The following is an 18645-nucleotide window of genomic DNA, read 5'->3' as shown; positions in this document are numbered from 1 at the left end:
AAATCACGTGGTCTATAGAGGCTAGGCCTACTGTAGATCACACAATAAAGCAAGTATAGAGATCTGTTTAGCCTATATGAAAATGCTTGAGAACACAAATACACAAAATACACAAATACCACGCCTATAGCCTTACTCAACATTTCTATTTTCCACACAACAAAAATAGTCAAAAGCATAGCCTACATTGTAATCCAATTTAAATGTATGCAATAAGGCCTATACAACTATAAGCTTATATTGTAATGAGTGCAAATGTGACTTGTCTAATCAACCAAAGCACACGTTGTCTTCTCTATATCTTTTCTAATTAAATGATTTGTATTGGACATCAAAATAAACTGTACAAGATGATTGATCAATTGCTAGTTCAGTTTCATCCACTTTAACCTATTAAGCAATAATGTTGATCCTAGATTCTTTCATCCTAATCAAACAAAACCAATTAAGAGCACACAGTGAGTGAGTGAGGGATCAAGTCCGTTTCATGTTGCACAACCAAAGAACTTAAATTGACAGTTCTGACTGAAATGGCAACATGAACCAATTAAGAGCACACAGTGGCTTTGACTGAAGTCCTAAACTGATGGGCTTATATAAGGTAGGGGCTTACCTCTCTAAAGTCCAGCTCACAGCATCAGTCCAGACCAGACAGCGACAAGGCAAGGACCTCTCCTCGTCTTCTAGCTACTTCCACCAGCATCACTTTTTCAACCACGAGAAGGAATTCGGACTAAGCTATTTGGGCTACTTTGGATTATTTCTGTGCCTATACTACTATTTGGATCTCACATTTTTGGAGCTATATCGTGGAATAATAATGGCAGGAGGACCAATTTGGGCTTTCCTCTGCGTGCTTCTGGTGGTTTTGGTGTGTCTTCCACCCGGCACGGAGAGCTACCCGAGGAGCCAGCATGGGGACGCTCTGCTCCACAGAATGCGGGGACTCTCCTCCAGGCCCGGCCACGGCGCTGCCCGGCGCCCCGTGCACGGCCACGGGCACTCCCACGGAGGACTGCCCATGTACATGATGCAGCTCTACAGGACCTTGCTGGCCGACGACAGGTCCGTTGCTGCCGCCAGCGCCAGCCGCACGAAGAGCGAGGATAACCCGCGTCTGCATCACGCCGACTCCGTGGTCAACCTTGTCGCTGAAAGTAAGTAGGCTGTCATTATATAGGCCTATTGGAGATAATTATTATATTCAGGTCAGGTGTCCTGTTTAGAATTGTATTTGTTCATATAATTGAAGTAGCCTACATTTGACGGACGTTAACTAAACGCGATAAATGTTATTGTATTGTATAGTCTACTGCAAGTTATTGCATTCATTTAAAAAATCTTATATAGCCTACTAATCTTCACCACCATGAGCCAATATTAGGCCTGCTTGGACATTGACTCATCATCACATGTCAACTTACCTTCATTAGCTGAACCTTAGTTCAGCTAATGCTGAATGAATGCACAATTTCTTTTTTTTGTTCACAAATAAATATGGCCAACAGACTAATATTTTTCTTCTTCTTTTCTCCTCTAAGGTTGTCAACAGAACGGCGAGATGTGGTCAGTCACCTTCGACATGTCCACCATGGCTGCCAGCGAGGCAGTGCAGCTGTCGGAGCTCCGCATCCGCCTGCCCGCCTTCAGCCACTCCGCCCATGCCACCGTGGACGTCTACCATGCCCAGAGAGGCCAGGAGCACACGACCAGGCAGTTCCTGGGCCGCGCCTCCGCCACGCCCAGCTCCACGCCCTCCTCCTCCTCCTGGAAGGTTATCGATGTCACCGGGCTGCTCCTCGGCTGGCTGGGGCAGGGTGGTAACCCCACCGCACCCGGACCATCACGAGAGGACGCCCCGGAGGGGGTTCAGAAGGAGGAAGAGGTGGTGGTGGAGCACCTCACGGCTGACCGGGTCATGATGGTGGTCTTCTCCAAGCAGAGCCAGAGCCCGAGAGGCCAGCGAGGAGCCACCACCCTCATCCACACGGCGGAGCAGTCCAAATACGTCACCCTGCAGGACAGGGATGGGGCCGCCGGACCCGAGGCGAGGCATCGTGGGGCGCGGCGAACCAAGAGGCACGGCCACGAGAAAGAGAGAGTCGCCGGGGCGGCTCCCGTAGAATCCCCCACGGAGAAAGAAAAGAGCGAGGCGGGACCTCTCTGCCGGAAAGTGGACATGTGGGTGGACTTTGACCAACTGGGCTGGAGCGAGTGGATCGTCTATCCCAAACGCTACAACGCCTACCGCTGTGAGGGGAGCTGCCCTTCTCCGGTCGACGAGACCTTCACGCCGACGAATCACGCATACATGCAGAGTCTACTGAAGCTTCACCATCCAGACAGGGTACCATGCCCATCCTGTGTGCCAACCCGCCTGGAATCGCTATCCATGCTGTACTTTGAAAACGGGAAGATGGTGATGAAGCAGCTTGAGGGCATGGTGGTTCAAGAGTGTGGCTGTCATTGAGAAGGGATCTTATGCCCTTGTAAATCCACTACTAGGCCTATACCCATAGGTCTACAGAGAACTTGTGTCTGCTAATCCATAGGCCAATTGTGGTCTGAAGCCACATGTGGCCACAGGCCTGTCGTGTTTGCCGGCCACAGAGAGCATGACTTTAGGCAAAATAAGGCCTATGAAGCTTGAGACACCCAGGGCTCAACATGGAAGTACATGTCAGTGTGACACCAGGTAGAACGGATCACTGCAGCGGGGCAGGGCAGAGAAGGATAAACCATATGCTGCTGGACACTGGGCTTTGGATTTGGATAGCAGGGAACAAATACATCACAGGTGTTAAATTGTGACAACAAACAAATAATGCTTATGGGTAGTTCTCCCAATATGTATTTATTATGCCATGTTAGATAACACTGCTCCTTAGGATTCTTCTGGGTTTTGATCAGGTCAAACATGGTCAAGTCATGTTAAGATGTTTGAGGCGCCAGGAAGTGACAAATACAGACACCAACAAGACAAGATGCACTAAAGGAAAGCTGTAGTCAAAATGACCAGACTCCTGTACATTTTTGTGTCTCCATAAGGTTTGAAGACATGCCAATGACTTATGTAAATTATGAATTAACAATTGTAATATAACAAGCGCTTTATTATCTTTTCTGCAATGTAATGCAATTTTGAAATAAATAAATACTTAATTATGTCTTATATGTAATGTGTCTTAATTGCAAGTTCACTTAAACCCCAAGCGTCACTGCTGCCCATGAACTATTATGCAAAACAGCACTATTTCTCTCTGTCCTAGCTCGGACACAGCTGTTCCACCGGTAAAGAAAGGAGAATAATGAGAAGAATAATGAGAATATTGCTGTTTTTATGTGCAGTACTGTGCAGGTCACTTCTACTTCAGTCCTCACACCGCGGAAAAATCTGCAGCAAAATATAATAGTTCACTGCTTTAAAGATACAAGTCACAACTTGTCACAACATTAGTCACAACATTAGTCATAACGACATGTGGAGAGAGAGAGAGAGAGAGAGAGAGAGAGAGAGAGAGAGAGAGATTTGAGAGACACTAATGAAGGTGCTGTTCTCATCTAGTCTTCACCTATAGATGGTTGAATCATACTGCCCCCTGCTGGATAAATGGGTCTATATTTTGTGTGGACAGTGGTTTATGAGGAGGCCTAGCCTACAGTATAATCTCTGAAATGGAAAGTAAAGTTCCTTGACAATTGTAATTGTAGACCAAATTCAGATACGTCGATTGTCGAACATTTTTATTTATTTAATTTTAATATAGGCTGCCGCTACAATGAATAACATGAAAAACAATAATACAACAGTGATCACTACAACTTCAGTTCAGTTTAACAACTGAATCAGTCTTGTGGTTGTTCAATTGAACAATAGCAAACACGCGTAGTCGCGTATTATTATTATTATTATTATTATTATTATTATTATTATTATTATTATTATTATTATTATTATTATTATTATTATTATTATTATTATTATTATTCGGATTTGGACAAACTCAACTCCACTCGCAGAAAAGGAAAATTGAAATAGGCCTATTCCACTCAGGCACTCTGACTCACAGCATCTTCAATTCTTCATGTTCCTTAGCTCCGTTTGGTTTGGAACCTACAACGGAGCGTGTTCCTTGGGTTCACAATCACACAGCACAAGCGAGGATCTCTCTGAGCTGGTCAGTGGTCACATCATGTCAGCAGCTGCCAGCCTGCAGTCCACCGTCTTCAAAGAGGCTCTCGATCCGCAGGCTGGAGAGGTTCGTTCGACACCCATCCACTCACTCGACTAGGGACTGTCGGGCAACTGCCTGGTACGGAAGTAACGGAACTATAGGCCTCCTCATGACATGTGATGATGCTTTAAAGTTGTATTAAATGTAACACTGTTAAAAAGGAGCAGCATGCAGCAACGCCACCAGCAGCACTGAACTGCCAGCCACACATGTAGCCAAGGACCGCGGCGCTATACATCCAGACTGAGTAGGGGGAATAAAAACAAGACCTCTACTCAATGGGCTGTTGTTCTCTCAGGCAAACTCAACAAGGATATAGTTTAATCTCGCCGCGACCATATCACGTGGTTCATGTATTGCGCGTGCTTCATCAACACCTATTAATTAGGCCGGGTGTTGTTGGAACTAGTATTTGGAAGTGGAACTGTCAACTCTCAAGTTGGGAGGGGGCTGGGGGATACGGGCATATAGATATTACATGCATTTATGTGCCAGATTTAGACATACTGCACGGTGCACATAGTGGCCAGGATGAAGTTAAAACGGTGTGAGAGAGAAAAAGATTCAGTTGGTCAACATTATAGAAATCATAAAATGCACATAAATCACGTGGTCTATATGGCTACTGTAGATCACACAATAAAGCAAGTATGCCTTATAAGGCGTGGTTCCTTTGTGGTTCTCAAAGTGGGGTCCGGGGACCCCCTTGTAATACAATATTTTTAGATTGGGGTCCGAGGCCAAATAGCCTTACATATTAATCTGAGAGATCTGTTTAGCATAAGAAAATGTTTGAGAACACACACAAAATACACAAATACCACGCCTATAGCCTTACTCAACATTTCTATTTTCCACACAACAAAAATAGTCAAAAGCCTATAGCCCATAGGCTACATAATGTATTGTAATCCAATTTAAATGTATGCAATAAGGCCTATACAAGGATACATCTATAAGCTTATATTGTAATGAGTGCAAATGTGACTTGTCTAATCAACCAAAGCACACGTTGTCTTCTCTATATATTTTCTAATTAAATGATTTGTATTGGACATCAAAATAAACTGTACAAGATGATTGATCAATTGCTAGTTCAGTTTCATCCACTTTAACCTATTAAGCAATAATGTTGATCCTAGATTATTTCATCCTAATCAAACAAAACCAATTAAGAGCACACAGTGAGTGAGTGAGGGATCAAGTCCGTTTCATGTTGCACAACCAAAGAACTTAAATTGACAGTTCTGACTGAAATGGCAACATGAACCAATTTAAGACACATGGTACTGGATTTAGCCCAGTGGCCCACTACTATAGTGACACAGTTTTTCATTTATTTAGTACGGGCATATAGATATTACATGCATTTATGTGCCAGATTTAGACATACTGCACGGTGCACATAGTGGCCAGGATGAAGTTAAAACGGTGTGAGAGAGAAAAAGATTCAGTTGGTCAACATTATAGAAATCATAAAATGCACATAAATCACGTGGTCTATAGAGGCTAGGCCTACTGTAGATCACACAATAAAGCAAGTATAGAGATCTGTTTAGCCTATATTAAAATGTTTGAGAACACACACAAAATACACAAATACCAATATAGCCTTATACTCAACATTTCTATTTTCCACACAACAAAAATAGTCAAAAGCATAGCCTACATTGTAATCCAATTTAAATGTATGCAATAAGGCCTATACAACTATAAGCTTATATTGTAATGAGTGCAAATGTGACTTGTCTAATCAACCAAAGCACACGTTGTCTTCTCTATATCTTTTCTAATTAAATGATTTGTATTGGACATCAAAATAAACTGTACAAGATGATTGGTAAATTGCTAGTTCAGTTTCATCCACTTTAACCTATTAAGCAATAATGTTGATCCTAGATTCTTTCATCCTAATCAAACAAAACCAATTAAGAGCACACAGTGAGTGAGTGAGGGATCAAGTCCGTTTCATGTTGCACAACCAAAGAACTTAAATTGACAGTTCTGACTGAAATGGCAACATGAACCAATTAAGAGCACACAGTGGCTTTGACTGAAGTCCTAAACTGATGGGCTTATATAAGGTAGGGGCTTACCTCTCTAAAGTCCAGCTCACAGCATCAGTCCAGACCAGACAGCGACAAGGCAAGGACCTCTCCTCGTCTTCTAGCTACTTCCACCAGCATCACTTTTTCAACCACGAGAAGGAATTCGGACTAAGCTATTTGGGCTACTTTGGATTATTTCTGTGCCTATACTACTATTTGGATCTCACATTTTTGGAGCTATATCGTGGAATAATAATGGCAGGAGGACCAATTTGGGCTTCCCTCTGTGTGCTTTTGGTGGTTTTGGTGTGTCTTCCACCCGGCACGGAGAGCTACCCGAGGAGCCAGCATGGGGACGCTCTACTCCACAGAATGCGGGGACTCTCCTCCAGGCCCGGCCACGGCCACGGCGCTGCCCGGCGCCCCGTGCACGGCCACGGGCACTCCCACGGCGGACTGCCCATGTACATGATGCAGCTCTACAGGACCTTGCTGGCCGACGACAGGGCCGCTGCTGCCACCAGCGTCAGCCGCACGAAGAGCGAGGATAACCCGCGTCTGCATCACGCCGACTCCGTGGTCAACCTTGTCGCTGAAAGTAAGTAGGCTGTCATTATAAAGGGCTATTGGAGATAATTATTATATTCAGGTCAGGTGTCCTGTTTAGAATTGTATTTGTTCATATAATTGAAGTACATTTGACGGACGTTAACTAAACGCGATAAATGTTATTTTATTGTATTGTCTACTGCAAGTTATTGCATTCATTTAAAACATCTTATATAGCCTACTAATCTTCACCACCATGAGCCAATATTAGGCCTGCTTGGACATTGACTCATCATCACATGTCAACTTACCTTCATTAGCTGAACCTTAGTTCAGCTAAGGCTGAATGAATGCACAATTTTTTTGTTCACAAATAAATATGGCCAACAGACTAATATTTTTCTTCTTCTTTTCTCCTCTAAGGTTGTCAACAGAACGGCGAGATATGGTCAGTCACCTTTGACATGTCCACCATTGCTGCCAGCGAGGCAGTGCAGCTGTCGGAGCTCCGCATCCGCCTGCCCGCCTTCAGCCAGTCCGCCCATGCCACCGTGGACGTCTACCATGCCCAGAGAGGCCAGGAGCACACGACCAGGCAGTTCCTGGGCCGCGCCTCCGCCACGCCCAGCTCCACGCCCTCCTCCTCCTCCTGGAAGGTTATCGATGTCACCGGGCTGCTCCTCGGCTGGCTGGGGCAGGGTGGTAACCCCACCGCACCCGGACCATCACGAGAGGACGCCCCGGAGGGGGTTCAGAAGGAGGAAGAGGTGGTGGTGGAGCACCTCACGGCTGACCGGGTCATGATGGTGGTCTTCTCCAAGCAGAGCCAGAGCCCGAGAGGCCAGCGAGGAGCCACCACCCTCATCCACACGGCGGAGCAGTCCAAATACGTCACCCTGCAGGACAGGGATGGGGCCGCCGGACCCAAGGCGAGGCATCGTGGGGCGCGGCGAACCAAGAGGCACGGCCACGAGAAAGAGAGAGTCGCCGGGGCGGCTCCCGTAGAATCCCCCTCGGAGAAAGAAAAGAGCGAGGCGGGACCTCTCTGCCGGAAAGTGGACATGTGGGTGGACTTTGACCAACTGGGCTGGAGCGAGTGGATCGTCTATCCCAAACGCTACAACGCCTACCGCTGTGAGGGGAGCTGCCCTTCTCCGGTCGACGAGACCTTCACGCCGACGAATCACGCATACATGCAGAGTCTACTGAAGCTTCACCATCCAGACAGGGTACCATGCCCATCCTGTGTGCCAACCCGCCTGGAATCGCTATCCATGCTGTACTTTGAAAACGGGAAGATGGTGATGAAGCAGCTTGAGGGCATGGTGGTTCAAGAGTGTGGCTGTCATTGAGAAGGGATCTTATGCCCTTGTAAATCCACTACTAGGCCTATACCCATAGGTCTACAGAGAACTTGTGTCTGCTAATCCATAGGCCAATTGTGGTCTGAAGCCACATGTGGCCACAGGCCTGTCGTGTTTGCCGGCCACAGAGAGCATGACTTTAGGCAAAATAAGGCCTATGAAGCTTGAGACACCCAGGGCTCAACATGGAAGTACATGTCAGTGTGACACCAGGTAGAACGGCCACGCCCAGCTCCACGCCCAGCTCCACGCCCTCCTCCTGGAAGGTTATCGATGTCACCGGGCTGCTACTCGGCTGGCTGGGGCAGGGTGGTAACCCCACCGCACCCGGACCATCACGAGAGGACGCCCCGGAGGGGGTTCAGGAGGAGGAAGAGGTGTTGGTGGAGCACCTCACGGCTGACCGGGTCATGATGGTGGTCTTCTCCAAGCAGAGCCAGAGCCCGAGAGGCCAGCGAGGAGCCACCACCCTCATCCACACGGCGGAGCAGTCCAAATACGTCACCCTGCAGGACAGGGATGGGGCCGCCGGACCCAAGGCGAGGCATCGTGGGGCGCGGCGAACCAAGAGGCACGGCCACGAGAAAGAGAGAGTCGCCGGGGCGGCTCCCGTAGAATCCCCCTCGGAGAAAGAAAAGAGCGAGGCGGGACCTCTCTGCCGGAAAGTGGACATGTGGGTGGACTTTGACCAACTGGGCTGGAGCGAGTGGATCGTCTATCCCAAACGCTACAACGCCTACCGCTGTGAGGGGAGCTGCCCTTCTCCGGTCGACGAGACCTTCACGCCGACGAATCACGCATACATGCAGAGTCTACTGAAGCTTCACCATCCAGACAGGGTACCATGCCCATCCTGTGTGCCAACCCGCCTGGAATCGCTATCCATGCTGTACTTTGAAAACGGGAAGATGGTGATGAAGCAGCTTGAGGGCATGGTGGTTCAAGAGTGTGGCTGTCATTGAGAAGGGATCTTATGCCCTTGTAAATCCACTACTAGGCCTATACCCATAGGTCTACAGAGAACTTGTGTCTGCTAATCCATAGGCCAATTGTGGTCTGAAGCCACATGTGGCCACAGGCCTGTCGTGTTTGCCGGCCACAGAGAGCATGACTTTAGGCAAAATAAGGCCTATGAAGCTTGAGACACCCAGGGCTCAACATGGAAGTACATGTCAGTGTGACACCAGGTAGAACGGATCACTGCAGCGGGGCAGGGCAGAGAAGGATAAACCATATGCTGCTGGACACTGGGCTTTGGATTTGGATAGCAGGGAACAAATACATCACAGGTGTTAAATTGTGACAACAAACAAATAATGCTTATGGGTAGTTCTCCCAATATGTATTTATTATTCCATGTTAGATAACACTGCTCCTTATGATTCTTCTGGGTTTTGATCAGGTCAAACATGGTCAAGTCATGTTAAGATGTTTGAGGCGCCAGGAAGTGACAAATACAGACACCAACAAGACAAGATGCACTAAAGGAAAGCTGTAGTCAAAATGACCAGACTCCTGTACATTTTTGTGTCTCCATAAGGTTTGAAGACATGCCAATGACTTATGTAAATTATGAATTAACAATTGTAATATAACAAGCGCTTTATTATCTTTTCTGCAATGTAATGCAATTTTGAAATAAATAAATACTTAATTATGTCTTATATGTAATGTGTCTTAATTGCAAGTTCACTTAAACCCCAAGCGTCACTGCTGCCCATGAACTATTATGCAAAACAGCACTATTTCTCTCTGTCCTAGCTCGGACACAGCTGTTCCACCGGTAAAGAAAGGAGAATAATGAGAAGAATAATGAGAATATTGCTGTTTTTATGTGCAGTACTGTGCAGGTCACTTCTACTTCAGTCCTCACACCGCGGAAAAATCTGCAGCAAAATATAATAGTTCACTGCTTTAAAGATACAAGTCACAACTTGTCACAACATTAGTCACAACATTAGTCATAACGACATGTGGAGAGAGAGAGAGAGAGAGAGAGAGAGAGAGAGAGAGAGAGAGAGAGAGATTTGAGAGACACTAATGAAGGTGCTGTTCTCATCTAGTCTTCACCTATAGATGGTTGAATCATACTGCCCCCTGCTGGATAAATGGGTCTATATTTTGTGTGGACAGTGGTTTATGAGGAGGCCTAGCCTACAGTATAATCTCTGAAATGGAAAGTAAAGTTCCTTGACAATTGTAATTGTAGACCAAATTCAGATACGTCGATTGTCGAACATTTTTATTTATTTAATTTTAATATAGGCTGCCGCTACAATGAATGATAGGAAACAATAATACAACAGTGATCACTACAACTTCAGTTCAGTTTAACAACTGAATCAGTCTTGTGGTTGTTCAATTGAACAATAGCAAACACGCGTAGTCGCGTATTATTATTATTATTATTATTATTATTATTATTATTATTATTATTATTATTATTATTATTATTATTATTATTATTATTATTATTCGGATTTGGACAAACTCAACTCCACTCGCAGAAAAGGAAAATTGAAATAGGCCTATTCCACTCAGGCACTCCGACTCACAGCATCTTCAATTCTTCATATTCCTTAGCTCCGTTTGGTTTGGAACCTACAACGGAGCGTGTTCCTTGGGTTCACACAGTCACACAGCACAAGCGAGGATCTCTCTGAGCTGGTCAGTGGTCACATCATGTCAGCAGCTGCCAGCCTGCAGTCCACCGTCTTCAAAGAGGCTCTCGATCCGCAGGCTGGAGAGGTTCGTTCGACACCCATCCACTCACTCGACTAGGGACTGTCGGGCAACTGCCTGGTACGGAAGTAACGGAACTATAGGCCTCATGACATGTGATGATGCTTTAAAGTTGTATTAAATGTAACACTGTTAAAAAGGAGCAGCATGCAGCAACGCCACCAGCAGCACTGAACTGCCAGCCACACATGTAGCCAAGGACCGCGGCGCTATACATCCAGACTGAGTAGGGGGAATAAAAACAAGACCTCTACTCAATGGGCTGTTGTTCTCTCAGGCAAACTCAACAAGGATATAGTTTAATCTCGCCGCGACCATATCACGTGGTTCATGTATTGCGCGTGCTTCATCAACACCTATTAATTAGGCCGGGTGTTGTTGGAACTAGTATTTGGAAGTGGAACTGTCAACTCTCAAGTTGGGAGGGGGCTGGGGGATACGGGCATATAGATATTACATGCATTTATGTGCCAGATTTAGACATACTGCACGGTGCACATAGTGGCCAGGATGAAGTTAAAACGGTGTGAGAGAGAAAAAGATTCAGTTGGTCAACATTATAGAAATCATAAAATGCACATAAATCACGTGGTCTATATGGCTACTGTAGATCACACAATAAAGCAAGTATGCCTTATAAGGCGTGGTTCCTTTGTGGTTCTCAAAGTGGGGTCCGGGGACCCCCTTGTAATACAATATTTTTAGATTGGGGTCCGAGGCCAAATAGCCTTACATATTAATCTGAGAGATCTGTTTAGCATAAGAAAATGTTTGAGAACACACACAAAATACACAAATACCACGCCTATAGCCTTACTCAACATTTCTATTTTCCACACAACAAAAATAGTCAAAAGCCTATAGCCCATAGGCTACATAATGTATTGTAATCCAATTTAAATGTATGCAATAAGGCCTATACAAGGATACATCTATAAGCTTATATTGTAATGAGTGCAAATGTGACTTGTCTAATCAACCAAAGCACACGTTGTCTTCTCTATATATTTTCTAATTAAATGATTTGTATTGGACATCAAAATAAACTGTACAAGATGATTGATCAATTGCTAGTTCAGTTTCATCCACTTTAACCTATTAAGCAATAATGTTGATCCTAGATTATTTCATCCTAATCAAACAAAACCAATTAAGAGCACACAGTGAGTGAGTGAGGGATCAAGTCCGTTTCATGTTGCACAACCAAAGAACTTAAATTGACAGTTCTGACTGAAATGGCAACATGAACCAATTTAAGACACATGGTACTGGATTTAGCCCAGTGGCCCACTACTATAGTGACACAGTTTTTCATTTATTTAGTACGGGCATATAGATATTACATGCATTTATGTGCCAGATTTAGACATACTGCACGGTGCACATAGTGGCCAGGATGAAGTTAAAACGGTGTGAGAGAGAAAAAGATTCAGTTGGTCAACATTATAGAAATCATAAAATGCACATAAATCACGTGGTCTATAGAGGCTAGGCCTACTGTAGATCACACAATAAAGCAAGTATAGAGATCTGTTTAGCCTATATTAAAATGTTTGAGAACACACACAAAATACACAAATACCAATATAGCCTTATACTCAACATTTCTATTTTCCACACAACAAAAATAGTCAAAAGCATAGCCTACATTGTAATCCAATTTAAATGTATGCAATAAGGCCTATACAACTATAAGCTTATATTGTAATGAGTGCAAATGTGACTTGTCTAATCAACCAAAGCACACGTTGTCTTCTCTATATCTTTTCTAATTAAATGATTTGTATTGGACATCAAAATAAACTGTACAAGATGATTGGTAAATTGCTAGTTCAGTTTCATCCACTTTAACCTATTAAGCAATAATGTTGATCCTAGATTCTTTCATCCTAATCAAACAAAACCAATTAAGAGCACACAGTGAGTGAGTGAGGGATCAAGTCCGTTTCATGTTGCACAACCAAAGAACTTAAATTGACAGTTCTGACTGAAATGGCAACATGAACCAATTAAGAGCACACAGTGGCTTTGACTGAAGTCCTAAACTGATGGGCTTATATAAGGTAGGGGCTTACCTCTCTAAAGTCCAGCTCACAGCATCAGTCCAGACCAGACAGCGACAAGGCAAGGACCTCTCCTCGTCTTCTAGCTAGCATCACTTTTTCAACCACGAGAAGGAATTCGGACTAAGCTATTTGGGCTACTTTGGATTATTTCTGTGCCTATACTACTATTTGGATCTCACATTTTTGGAGCTATATCGTGGAATAATAATGGCAGGAGGACCAATTTGGGCTTCCCTCTGCGTGCTTCTGGTGGTTTTGGTGTGTCTTCCACCCGGCACGGAGAGCTACCCGAGGAGCCAGCATGGGGACGCTCTGCTCCACAGAATGCGGGGACTCTCCTCCAGGCCCGGCCACGGCCACGGCGCTGCCCGGCGCCCCGTGCACGGCCACGGGCACTCCCACGGAGGACTGCCCATGTACATGATGCAGCTCTACAGGACCTTGCTGGCCGACGACAGGGCCGTTGCTGCCGCCAGCGCCAGCCGCACGAAGAGCGAGGATAACCCGCGTCTGCATCACGCCGACTCCGTGGTCAACCTTGTCGCTGAAAGTAAGTAGGCTGTCTGTCATTATATAGGCCTATTGGAGATAATTATTATATTCAGGTCAGGTGTCCTGTTTAGAATTGTATTTGTTCATATAATTGAAGTACATTTGACGGACGTTAACTAAACGCGATAAATGTTATTTTATTGTATTGTCTACTGCAAGTTATTGCATTAATTTAAAAAATCTTATATAGCCTACTAATCTTCACCACCATGAGCCAATATTAGGTCTGCTTGGACATTGACTCATCATCACATGTCAACTTACCTGAATGAATGCACAATTTTTTTGTTCACAAATAAATATGGCCAACAGACTAATATTTTTCTTCTTCTTTTCTCCTCTAAGGTTGTCAACAGAACGGCGAGATGTGGTCAGTCACCTTTGACATGTCCACCATGGCTGCCAGCGAGGCAGTGCAGCTGTCGGAGCTCCGCATCCGCCTGCCCGCCTTCAGCCAGTCCGCCCATGCCACCGTGGACGTCTACCATGCCCAGAGAGGCCAGGAGCACACGACCAGGCAGTTCCTGGGCCGCGCCTCCGCCACGCCCAGCTCCACGCCCTCCTCCTCCTCCTGGAAGGTTATCGATGTCACCGGGCTGCTCCTCGGCTGGCTGGGGCAGGGTGGTAACCCCACCGCACCCGGACCATCACGAGAGGACGCCCCGGAGGGGGTTCAGAAGGAGGAAGAGGTGGTGGTGGAGCACCTCACGGCTGACCGGGTCATGATGGTGGTCTTCTCCAAGCAGAGCCAGAGCCCGAGAGGCCAGCGAGGAGCCACCACCCTCATCCACACGGCGGAGCAGTCCAAATACGTCACCCTGCAGGACAGGGATGGGGCCGCCGGACCCGAGGCGAGGCATCGTGGGGCGCGGCGAACCAAGAGGCACGGCCACGAGAAAGAGAGAGTCGCCGGGGCGGCTCCCGTAGAATCCCCCTTGGAGAAAGAAAAGAGCGAGGCGGGACCTCTCTGCCGGAAAGTGGACATGTGGGTGGACTTTGACCAACTGGGCTGGAGCGAGTGGATCGTCTATCCCAAACGCTACAACGCCTACCGCTGTGAGGGGAGCTGCCCTTCTCCGGTCGACGAGACCTTCACGCCGACGAATCACGCATACATGCAGAGTCTACTGAAGCTTCACCATCCAGACAGGGTACCATGCCCATCCTGTGTGCCAACCCGCCTGGAATCGCTATCCATGCTGTACTTTGAAAACGGGAAGATGGTGATGAAGCAGCTTGAGGGCATGGTGGTTCAAGAGTGTGGCTGTCATTGAGAAGGGATCTTATGCCCTTGTAAATCCACTACTAGGCCTATACCCATAGGTCTACAGAGAACTTGTGTCTGCTAACCATAGGCCTGCTAACCATAGGCCAATTGTGGTCTGAAGCCACATGTGGCCACAGGCCTGTCGTGTTTGCCGGCCACAGAGAGCATGACTTTAGGCAAAATAAGGCCTATGAAGCTTGAGACACCCAGGGCCCAACATGGAAGTACATGCACTTTACAAAGATGGTCAGTGTGACACCAGGTGGAACGGATCACTGCAGCGGGGCAGGGCAGAGAAGGATAAACCATATGCTGCTGGACACTGGGCTTTGGATTTGGATAGCAGGGAACAAATACATCACAGGTGTTAAATTGTGACAACAAACAAATAATGCTTATGGGTAGTTCTCCCAATTAATGTATTTATTATGCCATGTTAGATAACACTGCTCCTTAGGATTCTTTTGATCAGGTCAAACATGGTCAAGTCATGTTAAGATGTTTGAGGCGCCAGGAAGTGACAAATACAGACACCAACAAGACAAGATGCACTAAAGGAAAGCTGTAGTCAAAATGACCAGACTCCTGTACATTTTTGTGTCTCCATAAGGTTTGAAGACATGCCAATGACTTATGTAAATTATGAATTAACAATTGTAATACAACAAGCGCTTTATTATCTTTTCTGCAATGTAATGCAATTTTGAAATAAATAAATACTTAATTATGTCTTATATGTAATGTGTCTTAATTGCAAGTTCACTTAAACCCCAAGCGTCACTGCTGCCCATGAACTATTATGCAAAACAGCACTATTTCTCTCTGTCCTAGCTCGGACACAGCTGTTCCACCGGTAAGGAAAGGAGAATAATGAGAAGAAGAATGAGAATATTGCTGTTTTTATGTGCAGTACTGTGCAGGTCACTTCTACTTCAGTCCTCACACGCGGAAACATCTTCAGCAAAATATAATAGTTCACTGCTTTAAAGTCACAACTTGTCACAACATTAGTCATGATAACGACATGTGGAGAGAGAGAGAGAGAGAGAGAGAGAGAGAGAGAGAGAGAGAGAGAGAGATTTGAGAGACACTAATGTGTAATGCTTTATCAGTGTGTCGTCCACAGTAACAGTCTTTGTATTGAGTTTTGCTTTCATGTGAAATGTACCCATTCTGCAAACTGTTAATACTCCAATCAATCAATCAATCAATCAATCAATCAATAATACAAGTACATTTGCCTCTGAGATGTAATGCAGTAGACAAGTATTGACAATTGGAACACTCCAGTAAAGTAATACTTCAGAAAATGTATGTAGTTACTTTCCACTACTGGGAACTGTAGACACTAGCCTAAGGAAAGAATAGAATGGCACGTCTGCTGGATAGCAGGTGCAGCACCAACAGTGGATAAGGCAATATGAAAAATAGAAGTTAGCACAATGTAACTTTGTAAAGCTCCCAGTCAAGGATGTATATTAATATAATAAAGCCTTGGGTGAAAGCCAACTTGGCTATGTTATAATTTTAAAAAGCCTTGACTGGGAGCTTTACAAAGTTACAGTGTGCGGACTTAGGAACTCAGTGTAGACACACACACCCAAAACTAAACATCTGTGAATTATGCCATGGGTTTGACACACAGAGAGAGAGAGATTTTAATATAGGCTGTCGCTACAATGAATGATAGGAAACTATAATACAACAGCGACAGTCAGTGGCCAAACACTATCCCTACAACTTCAGTTCAGTTTAACAACTGAATCAGTCTTGTGGTTGTTCAATTGAACAATAGCAAACACGCGTAGTCTCTAAAACAGATCAGTAGCCTATTATTATTATTATTATTATTATTATTATTATTATTATTATTATTATTATTATTATTATTATTATTATTATTATTATTATTATTATTATTATTATTCGGATTTGGACAAATTCAACTCCACTCGCAGAAAAGGAAAATTAAAATAGGCCTATTCCACTCAGGCACTCTGACTCACAGCATCTTCAATTCTTCATGTTCATGTTCTACATTTTTGGAGCTATATCGTGGAATAATAATGGCAGGAGGACCAATTTGGGCTTCCCTCTGCGTGCTTCTGGTGGTTTTGGTGTGTCTTCCACCCGGCACGGAGAGCTACCCGAGGAGCCAGCATGGGGACGCTCTGCTCCACAGAATGCGGGGACTCTCCTCCAGGCCCGGCCACGGCCACGGCGCTGCCCGGCGCCCCGTGCACGGCCACGGGCACTCCCACGGAGGACTGCCCATGTACATGATGCAGCTCTACAGGACCTTGCTGGCCGACGACAGGGCCGTTGCTGCCGCCAGCGCCAGCCGCACGAAGAGCGAGGATAACCCGCGTCTGCATCACGCCGACTCCGTGGTCAACCTTGTCGCTGAAAGTAAGTAGGCTGTCTGTCATTATATAGGCCTATTGGAGATAATTATTATATTCAGGTCAGGTGTCCTGTTTAGAATTGTATTTGTTCATATAATTGAAGTACATTTGACGGACGTTAACTAAACGCGATAAATGTTATTTTATTGTATTGTCTACTGCAAGTTATTGCATTAATTTAAAAAATCTTATATAGCCTACTAATCTTCACCACCATGAGCCAATATTAGGTCTGCTTGGACATTGACTCATCATCACATGTCAACTTACCTGAATGAATGCACAATTTTTTTGTTCACAAATAAATATGGCCAACAGACTAATATTTTTCTTCTTCTTTTCTCCTCTAAGGTTGTCAACAGAACGGCGAGATGTGGTCAGTCACCTTTGACATGTCCACCATGGCTGCCAGCGAGGCAGTGCAGCTGTCGGAGCTCCGCATCCGCCTGCCCGCCTTCAGCCAGTCCGCCCATGCCACCGTGGACGTCTACCATGCCCAGAGAGGCCAGGAGCACACGACCAGGCAGTTCCTGGGCCGCGCCTCCGCCACGCCCAGCTCCACGCCCTCCTCCTCCTCCTGGAAGGTTATCGATGTCACCGGGCTGCTCCTCGGCTGGCTGGGGCAGGGTGGTAACCCCACCGCACCCGGACCATCACGAGAGGACGCCCCGGAGGGGGTTCAGAAGGAGGAAGAGGTGGTGGTGGAGCACCTCACGGCTGACCGGGTCATGATGGTGGTCTTCTCCAAGCAGAGCCAGAGCCCGAGAGGCCAGCGAGGAGCCACCACCCTCATCCACACGGCGGAGCAGTCCAAATACGTCACCCTGCAGGACAGGGATGGGGCCGCCGGACCCGAGGCGAGGCATCGTGGGGCGCGGCGAACCAAGAGGCACGGCCACGAGAAAGAGAGAGTCGCCGGGGCGGCTCCCGTAGAATCCCCCTTGGAGAAAGAAAAGAGCGAGGCGGGACCTCTCTGCCGGAAAGTGGACATGTGGGTGGACTTTGACCAACTGGGCTGGAGCGAGTGGATCGTCTATCCCAAACGCTACAACGCCTACCGCTGTGAGGGGAGCTGCCCTTCTCCGGTCGACGAGACCTTCACGCCGACGAATCACGCATACATGCAGAGTCTACTGAAGCTTCACCATCCAGACAGGGTACCATGCCCATCCTGTGTGCCAACCCGCCTGGAATCGCTATCCATGCTGTACTTTGAAAACGGGAAGATGGTGATGAAGCAGCTTGAGGGCATGGTGGTTCAAGAGTGTGGCTGTCATTGAGAAGGGATCTTATGCCCTTGTAAATCCACTACTAGGCCTATACCCATAGGTCTACAGAGAACTTGTGTCTGCTAACCATAGGCCTGCTAACCATAGGCCAATTGTGGTCTGAAGCCACATGTGGCCACAGGCCTGTC

The 18645-nt window shown here is 46.1% G+C and overlaps 5 protein-coding genes across 5 annotated transcripts; all 5 read left to right on the top strand.

Moving 5' to 3' along the window:
- Positions 1 to 820: 820 nt before the first annotated feature.
- Positions 821 to 2470, top strand: LOC306939463 (nodal homolog 2-A-like; the record flags this gene model as incomplete). Its single annotated transcript, XM_079524050.1, has 2 exons — positions 821 to 1157; positions 1542 to 2470. 2 exons carry the CDS (start codon positions 821 to 823, stop codon positions 2468 to 2470), a joined length of 1266 nt encoding a protein of 421 aa, XP_079380176.1.
- A 4185-nt stretch (positions 2471 to 6655) lies between these two features.
- LOC306939462 (nodal homolog) lies at positions 6656 to 8184 on the top strand (the record flags this gene model as incomplete). The annotated part of the gene is made up of 2 exons (XM_079524049.1): positions 6656 to 6881; positions 7256 to 8184. 2 exons carry the CDS (start codon positions 6656 to 6658, stop codon positions 8182 to 8184), a joined length of 1155 nt encoding a protein of 384 aa, XP_079380175.1.
- A 197-nt stretch (positions 8185 to 8381) lies between these two features.
- Positions 8382 to 9167, top strand: LOC306939461 (nodal homolog; the record flags this gene model as incomplete). Its single annotated transcript, XM_079524048.1, has 1 exon — positions 8382 to 9167. One exon carries the CDS (start codon positions 8382 to 8384, stop codon positions 9156 to 9158), a length of 777 nt encoding a protein of 258 aa, XP_079380174.1. The 3' UTR covers positions 9159 to 9167.
- Positions 9168 to 13211: 4044 nt separating this feature from the next.
- LOC306939460 (nodal homolog) lies at positions 13212 to 14830 on the top strand (the record flags this gene model as incomplete). Its single annotated transcript, XM_079524047.1, has 2 exons — positions 13212 to 13554; positions 13902 to 14830. The coding sequence occupies 2 exons, from the start codon at positions 13212 to 13214 to the stop codon at positions 14828 to 14830; spliced, it is 1272 nt and encodes a 423-aa protein (XP_079380173.1).
- A 2059-nt stretch (positions 14831 to 16889) lies between these two features.
- On the top strand, positions 16890 to 18508 carry LOC306939459 (nodal homolog; the record flags this gene model as incomplete). The annotated part of the gene is made up of 2 exons (XM_079524046.1): positions 16890 to 17232; positions 17580 to 18508. 2 exons carry the CDS (start codon positions 16890 to 16892, stop codon positions 18506 to 18508), a joined length of 1272 nt encoding a protein of 423 aa, XP_079380172.1.
- Between the last annotated feature and the right edge of the window lie 137 nt (positions 18509 to 18645).

This window comes from Electrona antarctica (genome assembly GCF_951216825.1).
Source record: "Electrona antarctica genome assembly, chromosome: 16".
NCBI classification, from domain to species: Eukaryota; Metazoa; Chordata; class Actinopteri; order Myctophiformes; family Myctophidae; genus Electrona; species Electrona antarctica.
This window is presented reverse-complemented; position numbering and strand designations above follow the sequence as displayed.